General features: G+C 37.4%; 1 protein-coding gene across 1 annotated transcript; it reads right to left on the reverse strand.

Annotated features, from left to right (window-relative positions):
- Nucleotides 1–3,689: 3,689 nt before the first annotated feature.
- LOC128503471 (teratocarcinoma-derived growth factor-like) lies at nt 3,690–8,130 on the reverse strand. The gene is made up of 6 exons (XM_053473606.1): nt 8,115–8,130; nt 6,966–7,076; nt 6,601–6,715; nt 6,158–6,261; nt 3,957–4,129; nt 3,690–3,707 (listed from the first exon to the last, which is right to left on the reverse strand). The coding sequence occupies exons 1-6, from the start codon at nt 8,128–8,130 to the stop codon at nt 3,690–3,692; spliced, it is 537 nt and encodes a 178-aa protein (XP_053329581.1).
- Nucleotides 8,131–10,383: the final 2,253 nt, after the last annotated feature.

Below are 10,383 nucleotides of genomic sequence, written 5' to 3' on the forward strand. Positions count from 1 at the left end.
AGAGGTGTAAATGGAGAATAGTAAAGGCCCAAGAACTTAGCCCTGCGTAACACAAACAGTCAAGACGAACCGGGTTATCGGATAAATCATAGTCAAAACAAGTCGGTTTCACCAGGCTTAAACAGATAAATCGTAGTCATGACAAGCTGGGTTCAGCAATGGTTTAAAAGGATACATTGTAGTCAAGACAAGACAGGTTTAGCAACGGGTTAAACTGATTAAAAACTCACTACAGCCAAAAAGCACTAGGCACTGACACTGTAAGAATGTCCATAAGACGTTAAAATCGTTTTCCTAATCAAAACCCTGCCTTTGGGGTTGAAACGAGGTGTAGCATGAAGTGTAGAAAGGAGTCTGTGCCTTTAAGTAGGAGCTGTACGGAACGCGAGATTTTCTTTATTCCATACAGCAGGAGCATCATACGAGTGTGTGCATGCGCCGTCTGAATTGCGGCAGTCACGTAGGAAGCTGAACGGATCTTCGGATGGCAGCATGGGTCAGGAGGTGTTTGTCTGGCAGCGGCGGAGAGGTAAGTGTGGTGGGGTGACAGTAAATCCCTAATGAGCAGCCATCCCTTATATTTGATCTTACTTTGGAGGTACAGGACACTTTCCATCTGTGTGCCACTTTCCATCTAAGTGCCAGTTTCCTATGTGGAGTTTACCTAGGACTTTCAACAAAGAGTCTGATGAGGAAGGACAAAAAAGGAACTTGGAAACACCACTTCAACACAATAGTCTACTAATCCATCATCAACTGCTGCCATACTGGTTTATTGTGTTTGTTCCAGTCCCATCACCAGCATTCTCCAAGTATCATGTCAACAATCCACATTGCTTTTCTCAATTTTCTCGATTGTCAATAGAACTTTATCTCCCTCCAACCACCACCACCACCGTATTATGTTTTATTGCTCCCTCATTACTTTCTTCTCCCTTTCTCTCACCCCAAGCACTTTTCATCTTCTTTAACTTTCTCTCCTCTCAGCAATCTCTCCACTCCCACAAGTCCTACCTTATTGCTCTTTTCTTCCGCCACTTAAGTTTCTAGAAACTTGAACAATATTATCTATATACCCTGCCACCCCTCCTTTTACCTTTGCTCTCTGGAATGCACAAACTATGTGTAACAGCCATACATAACCACTTCACCTTTAGTTCCTTGCACCTTCTCGCTCTAACTGAAATCTGGCTGACCTCATGTAACGCTGCTCTCTCCCGCTGCTCTCTCCTGTGGTATCCTCCACTTCACACTACCAGACCTGATGACAGATGGTGTGGTGGTGTAGGCTTCCTACTCTCTCCAACTTGCACCCTTAAACCTCTTCCCTCTGCTCCACCACACTCTTTCTCCTCATTTAAGGTTCATAGAAACATAGAATTTGATGGGAGAAAAGAACAATTTGGCCCATCTAGTCTGCCCATTTTCCATAATGTAAGGGGTTTAAACCACTGGCCAGGCCCTATAATGAGAATAGCTTTATGTGTATCCCATGTTTGTCCTTCACTATATTAGCCTGCACCACTTGTGCTGGGAAACTGTTCTATTTTAGATGAGAGGGTGGTGGATAAATGGAACTTCCTTACGTTTCACCTAAGCCTCTTAGGTTCATAAGGATCATGCTTTTCTACTTTCCTCTTGCCCAACTACATGTCCCCTTGATCCTATTCCTTCTCATTTTACCACTTTATCTACTTTTGTTCCTTCATTAGCTCATATCTTCAACATCTCCCTCTCTACTGGATCTGTCCCATTCTCCTTCAAGCATGCTACCATAACTCCAATAACTGCCTGGACTATAGCAGGATCACCACAGGATATATGTGCTGAGCAGTTCCGGATTTTTAGATCTGGTGCCCAGCTTGCCCCACAAACTTTATTTCTTGCTGCTTTAGCCACTCTCTCAGGTCAGATTAAAGAAAATAAAAATCTGTGAATCTTCACAGTGGGAGTCCAAGGTATACATGGGCAGCCAAAAGGGATTGGTATGCTGACCAGGAATCCAAAATCTTGTCAAAGTTACGTACAAAAGGAACAACCTAGAAATCTATACTTTAGTTCAAAATTATGTACTTAAAAAACTACCTTGCTTTTCATAATACATATCTGGATTGGGAATGGGGCTACCAAGCCACCAAACAGTATTAACAGTTGCTAAGTATATAATATATAAATAGGAGGAACAGTATTATAATGGAAAAGATGAGGTATGATGTGTTGCATATATTCAGTCTTATGCAATGCAAGAATCCAGCACTGCTCCACAGTGAGCATCTTGAGAAGGAGGCGTGCGGCAATGCAGTGAGTCTGCTCATCCATGATAAATGACATCCAGGCCCATGCTGCGACTCCGCTCTGATATTCAGCTGAATAACAAGACTCTGCAAGTGCGACCACGTGGTGGTGGACCTGGTTTTTAAAATGAATTTGAAGGCAGGAGAGCTTGAAATAGATTTATCCCTGCCGTTGTTCAGGTTGTCCAGAACCATCCCAGCTCAGGATGATAGACAACAAATTATTCAACATTCCCCTGTTTTGTTTTTTTCCAATCAATGGGAAGGGAGATCAAGTCAGAAAATTAGCAGGAGGTGAGACAAGTGATGCCCAGATATTTATGTAACCTTTATGACACATAATAAGAGTAAGTGAAAGCCAATGCAGCAATATAAGATTGCAGGCTCCTATGACCTGGTTTACTTTTTATATGTTGCTAGTCAGAAAAGGGTAAAATCTTATTAAAATAATGACTTCTGTTGTGATAAGCATTTTGAATAGAGATGCATTCAAGGGTGGTGGTATGATGGTGCTTATTAAAAGAAAGGGTGTTGAAATAACCCAATATGACCCCAAAAAATATGTGGCACATAATAATGGCACTTTGACATTTGGAGCTCCTATCCAATATTTTAGGGTTGGGTTGGTGCAGTTTTTCAGTTAGAAACAGTACATGTTGGTAGTCATGAATAATAGTTTTCACTAATAAAAGTCCTGTATAATAGTAATATCCATCACAAACATAATTAGGAACAGCTAAAGAAAATAGTGTTCCATGAACTAAAAAAAAAAAAAAAAACTTGGAAAAAAAGATTGCAAGAAGTTTTCTCATTCATCTTGAATGAGAAAACCTTTTTATAGTAGTTTTATAAGTGGAAGAAAATGGACATGCTTTCAACATGAGTAAAAACAATATTCTTTATTATAGTTTGTGAGTAGAAAAGGGAGAAAACATACACCAATAAGTTCAGAGTGACCTAGCGTAGTTTTTAAAATACAAGTGACAGACAGAACAAAAGTTCACAAAAAGTGTTAAACTGTAAATATGATTTCACAGTGGAATAGGTGAAGACAAAACACCAACTTATTTCACATTGTGTTAACATAGTGCTTAAGTATATAAAACCAAAACAAAATATATTAGCAAACCATTCAAGAAATGCACTTTATGAAAAAATGTTACACTCATAGCAAAGCAAAATGTAATTTTGGTGGTATCAAATAATAAAAAAAAGTGAATATGACAATCAAAAGAAACCAAATATAGGACCCTGCACCAGGCATCTAAAACACACATAGAGAAAGTATTCATCAACAATAAATACATTTACACGTATACAGAGTTGAGTGGTATTCTAGCAAGGGTATAGTAAATCAAGGAAAATATGTAGCCAAGTGCTCAGCCAATTGTCCATCTAAGAGGTCTGTTTATGCTTGAAAAAGAAAAAAATAAAAATAAAAAGATACATCTAAAAGGTTTGTAAATGAAAGTATAGCTAAAAAATATCAAGTGATATTCTGCATCTATAAATACATTCAGCTGTTTCAATTGTATTATAGTAGGAAAGGTATCCATAGTTTTCATTCTGATCTCATCAATTAGAGTTTTTTTTTTTTTAAAAAAAGCCAGAATGTGCAAGTGCAAGATAAGGAAATAAACTATAGCCAATAGATTCTCATACCGAAAAATAGAGACTAATCATAAAGCTTAAACACATTTTAGATATTGCAAAAGTAGTAGCAAAGGTTAAGGAAAATGCAATAATATTTTGTTGTAAAGATGATCCGGTGGAGCTTTGAAAATGTTCAGCTTTGCCATCTTCATTGTAATTTTGTCTATCTTCCCTATCTTGATCTAAAAAATATTAGAGTCTTCTTAAAAAAGGTCCAGATATTGTTATCAGCTATTATCCACATAGTTCAATCATGAATAAATGATTGAACTTAATTAGCTTAATTGGTCTGAGATAAACATAGGAAAAGATGCAGATTGACATATACTTTTGGGTTCTCAGGTCTGTTCTTCAGATGGAAGAATCTTCTTCCATATAAAATAAGAGATCTCTTGAGAACCCCAAAAGCTTTGATGGATATTTCCGAGGTATTACAGAGATATATATATCTATAGATATAATGGTTTTTGTTTTGTAACCAATGTAATTGATTTAGACATTGTTTAAAACTAAGGGATTTTACCTCAGGGAAGCTGAGATCCCATCTCCTCACCTTTACAAAAGTTACCACAACTGACAATAATTATCAATTGACATTTCTTTCAAATCCTGTGAAACAGTGGAACCAGCTGAATTACCATAAGGAAAGGAACACAATGAGCTTAAAAGATTGGTGAGGAAAGCAGAAACAGTGAAGGAAGAACAAGGCTAGTTCCTCAAAAGCAGCTGTTAAAAAGCACTGGACCAACTTAATGCAAGGCGAGTGTTCATATGAGTAAGAAATCCTAAATCTAATACTAAGCCTAGAGAACACTTTCACATCATTCGACCAGTCTCACCCTCAGAGGAATTGTGTAGGAACATACAAGATGATCTCACATGCAAAATATCATCCATCCACATTAAACTAGACTTTGGCGCTGGCAGAAAGTTCAGGAGAAAAATATTCTTCATATTCAAAAAAAATGTGTCCATCTCTGCCTTTGTATTTGCCAAAATTTGTTTTTAGAAATCCCATTTGTTTGACTGGTAGCCATGGAAACAAGAAATTAACACGCAAAAGACGCTCAATAGGGAATTTGAGACCAACGGATGGAAGAAATAGGGTTAACCCTATAACGATATCTTAAATCAAAACTTTACTAAGTCTTAGATACTGTGAGAAATGACAGGCTCACACAGAAGAATCTCACTCTGTAAAATGCTCAGATGCAGCACAGCAGTGTCACATAAAGCAGCCACAGTGAAATGAATGAATCCCCTTCCTGCTCTTTTATATAGGCACTCTTTATTACTACATTTTTTCTTTAAAATAAATTTGAAAGGACTACAGGTTGCTTGATATCTTGCAATCAGGGTTAAGAACAAAACACAGAACTGAAACAGAACAACCGCATACAGGCTGTGAACATGGGTGGTTTTGAAGCGCCAACCCAGGGCCAGTGCAAGGATTTTTGTCACCCAAGGCAAAAAATAATTTTGGCGCTTACTTGGATCTACCCCTTGCCATATAAGGCATAGATCACAGGTCGCACAACCCAAAGGCCAGTCCTGGCACCCATATTTCACAAATAGGACTTGCTTAGTACTAACGTACATAACCAGACAGATGACAACACCATGCCCCTTTTGAGTCTCCCCTGACAACCATGGTTTGTGCTGCTTCTCTTTAAAACCAAAAGTACAAAATACAGCTCAATGGATCAGGGCAGGCTGGGTCAATCAATATTGATATATAAGCCAAGGTTAAAACTGAGAAGACAATTCAGATATGCACCCAAAGCTCACTGGAAACTGGCTCAATACCCCTGTAATGATGCCATGTCAGCGTCGCGATTAAATATCCAGAGACACAAAATCTTAAGCGTGCAGGCAACATCATAAAGCCGTGAAGACACACATTCACAGGCATGAATACATTCCAAACCCTGACCTGGAAGACTTTGAAGGCCTATAAAAGCATAAGAAGCTCCCAAGGCTGATGGGAACCAGACAGGTAATTATTATATATCATGTTTATTAAAAAAAATACTTTTAGGAAGCTAAACTATTTCAAGAATCCATCAATATTACCAGACCATTGGATTAGTTCTATGGTTTTGATTCCACAATGAAAGCTGAGAAGGATACAAAGAGTACAAATAATGCTACATACATTTCAGCAGACCTCGTTAACATGCTCTTTAAGTTGGAAAAAAATGCAACCTTACCACATCCCACTGCAGAATTAAGACAGCCAAGGACACCATACACACATCTGCAAAACCTGCATTTATGAATTATCCATTCTCCATGAGGGATGCTGCCACAACTTCTAGAAACAAGAAACAACAACACTGCTGTTAAACACAACCTGGGAGGTCAGGGTAATTATGAAGATGAAAGGGTTAAGCACTGTATTACTAACTTGACTCTTTAAAGGGGAAGGTACACAAATGCTAGAGATGGATCAATAAAATAAAAACACACTAAAATGATCTTAAGGCCAAGGATAGGTACATTTTGTGTAAATATGGTATGGTATAGTTCCCTCTACCTTTTTATCTTGCTATGGTTTGCGCGTGTCTCCTTAGGTCCTACTCCCTCCTTTTTTTTTGTACATTCACAATTATGATTCCTCTGTCCTTCAGAATAGAAAAAAGCACTCACTCACTTTTGATACTTGTTGAGCTCACACCGAATACCAGTAAATTGTGGAGGACAAATACAGAAGGATCCCAGGAAACAAATTCCTCCATTCTGACAGCATTTCTTATTTACTTTTGAATCTGTAAATGTGGGAAATAGGAAACCAAATTGTATTCACCATTACATTTCCATGGTTACATCAAATTACATGGTCAGCAAAAATAAATCCCAAAACACATCAAGCTATCTAAGGCAATGATTGGTGGTATATTTGTATGACTGATGTACACAGTTCATGCTTATACTTGCTTATAAGAAGAAGTACTTTAATGTCTTGCTAGAACCTATACATACTAAAGCTCCATAAAACAAGTTTGCCTTTTGACTTACGGTCAATACTATCAGTAATGTTATGCTGGCTGAGCGTATGATTCATGTAAGAATGATTGCTAGGCTTTAAAATGATTTCAGGATGGCAATGTAGTCCTATGCAAGATTCACCTGTAATATCAAAAGGGAAAACATTAGACCGAGAAGTACAATCAATATAACTGCATGTTGGGTATAGTCTTAGATGCAATACACGACACCTGTGGATCTTATTTTGAAGATTATTGTGCTTTGCTGTCATGCGCCTTTGTCAGACCACTGCTTTCTTACTTTTACCGTTCTGATTCTAAGCTTCCCCATCCCTACTTTTCCAAAAGGCCAGCAGGAGGGCTAGATATTGTTGGTCCCTCTGAAGAAGGGATCGACTGAGGTGTTTAACCTGTTTGCTACACTATGACCATACTTCAAAACCACCTTTTTTTGCAGTGTAAAGACATCTCATTGCCCTTAAACTTTTCCCTGTCAGCAGTAGATCTCAAAAGAAATCTCTATCCATATTGTACTAGGGACACAAAAGTTTTTTAAACAAACTAAATCAACATAAAAAAAACCCCCTTTCACTACCACCAAACCCCTTAAGCTAGTAGTATTAGCAATAGCATACTATAGGGGAATATGAAAGGGATATAGGTGGTCCTCTAGAACATAAACTATGTATGTGGGGATTATTGTTCAGCAGCGGCACCTACTGTATAGTTGTAATCCTAAACAAAATTGCAATTTTTTTAATTTTAGTATATCACTCTGAATTATTATGGTTTGTTTGTGTCCATGGTTTCAAAAGAAAGACCTAATTGTCTTGAAAGACATGATGCCTACTTTCAGTGACATCAAACAGGGAAAGGAGGAATCTTGATTCAACCAACTTATTAAAAACCAGCAAACAAATGGGTATTTAGCATAGTAAAAACCCCCTGTACTGAAAAGGTTAATGAAGCCATTAATTACCATTAGTAAGCTTCTGTATGCCGCATACCGCTGGGTAACACATTGCAAGTGCTGGTCAGCAGCATGGGATATGTATACATGTATTAACCCCCCCCCCCCAAAAAACTCAAATACCATATAAAAAATGCAGGGTGCCTACCTGCAGGTCTTAATATTGTCTCCTAAACATTAAATACTAATATTAATAATAGGGTCACGTACCTGTACCAGATGTCATTATAAATCTTCCAAACAGAAGAATGTTTACTAGTAATCTAAAAAAGAATAGATATTAATACAGCGTTGAGTTCCTCAAGCCATCAGAAACACTCATTTCAGCTTCAAATGGCATTCAAGATATGTGCAAATTAAGGTTTCAGCAACTAATATTTACATCAGAACCACTGTTTGGAAATACTTACCTAAAATGCCACATATTTCAATTTCACTGTAATCTAATTTCAATTTTTAACTGATCCAAAAAGTGCAAAGTTTAAAACAAAACAACTTCTACACCAGGTAAAATGAGGCTTAACTCCCAGGCTCTTCTAAGCATTTCAGTATGTAAAGGACATTTGGCGACCCCACCCACCGTAGCACCCACCCAGAAAGTGGAAAATCACTTGTTTTCCATTTTATTTCTTGGTTTCCGTTACAAATCAAATGTTTAAAACAAACTAATACATATTTGGCGTCATTTTCATAGGCATCTGGTATTTTTCCCCCCTAACTTTATATTATATATACTATGTTTTCTTTAAAAAGGGCACAAACTGAGTTTATCTTGACAGTTTTCAAGGTCAAATGACCTTTTAATTCAGAATGTTCTGGGAATTTCTTCTGCTAGGTGTACAGGTTTAGGAAACACATGCTTTATCAATATTGTTCCTTACAAAACATGCTTAATATAGACCGAGTACATGTTCCCTTTAACAGAGGACATGCATAAAAATGCATCATGTTATTAACCCCTTAAGGACAATGGGCAGTCCCTAAACCCATTGAAAACAATGCATTTTGAGCCCGTACATGTACAGACTTTGTCATTAAGGGGTTAATGAGCATGTGAACTGTGTAAATCAAAACAATTGAAAAATAATTAAGAGAATTCTGGTCAATCCTGCTGTAGGCGCCCATTAGATATGTACAGACAGATCTCTTGTTAGTACAGATTAATTATTCAAAACAATACAATAGGCAATCCATACTTTAATTTGAAAACTTTGTAGCCACCGTTTGCAGGTAAATTAAGAACTGCAACTGACTGATTTGACTTTGCTGCAGGAAGGGTCAACTCCACTGACTTTCTCCTACAAGAAGAGGTGAGGTGGCCTTATACGATGCATAGTTTAATCGGAGAGATTATATAAAAACTCCCAACATGATTAAACTAAAAGTGACGGAAGGTTATAGTAAAATTGTCTATTCATTCTATATTGTAGCCCAGTACATGTTGCAATAGACGCCCAGTGGGTTTTGCTTTTGATGAGTTTTGCTTTTGATGGGTTTTTACTATCTGTAAAAACCCAGTTTTAGAGACTGGGTGCTGGCCTTAGGCCTACTGAAATCATGAACGGTAAGAAACCTTAAGGATTGGATGTGATGGCCACAAATGTAACACTTTTAACTTCTTAAGTTTGTTTAACAGTTGATATTTTAGGATTACATGAGCACAAGTGGAGCAATACAGGTTTATTGAATGGTCACTTATCCCCTTGTGTTTTTGACCGGAAATCTCAAAAGATGGAATTGTTAGAGACCTTGCAGGACTGAAGGGAAGATACTCATTAGAAAAAGCTAAATTGCAGGTAGATCTTTTACAAGCATAATCTAGTTAAATACGTTTTGCCTTAATTAGAAGCCCTCTGGCAGGTAGATTCCCATCCATTGTTGACCCTTTGAATCTTGGCAGGACTTTGGAAGTTCAACAACAGTTGAAAACCTTCTTGTTTAATAACCTAATAACCCTTCTCTCCTGTAGGGTGGTATTTTACTGCATTGCATGATGGCCTAAGCCCCATTTTCATACGAGTGTGCTATTTTTACATTTTACAAGCAAAGATGTGTCAAAACTATATATTTTTCACACTTAACTAGTCATGTAAGACTTGTTTGTGTTAAGATATATGTAAACATTTCTAGCGTAACTTTTGAACTATGATTACATGCCTTTTTATTTAGAGGTCTTTTTAAAGCCCCCTCTTCTTAGTAAATAAAATATATCCAGTTGAAGTTGGTAGCAGGGTAGACGCTTATAGAAGGGATTACATTTACTATTTTTGTTGCTGGGAATAATAGGAGTGTCAATCCAATGAAGCACATCCACACTTTTTTGTTTAAACATCTAAAAAATAATACATGAATATATGTTGTATTTATATTTTCTTTGTATTTGTTTTAAAGGGGACTTGGAGGGTTTATGTGGGGGCACCTATGACATCACAATGGCAACTGGCAATAAGGGTTAAAGTCAATCCACTTACGGACCAAA

This window comes from Spea bombifrons, chromosome 1 (assembly GCF_027358695.1).
Source record: "Spea bombifrons isolate aSpeBom1 chromosome 1, aSpeBom1.2.pri, whole genome shotgun sequence".
Lineage (NCBI taxonomy): Eukaryota > Metazoa > Chordata > Amphibia > Anura > Pelobatidae > Spea > Spea bombifrons.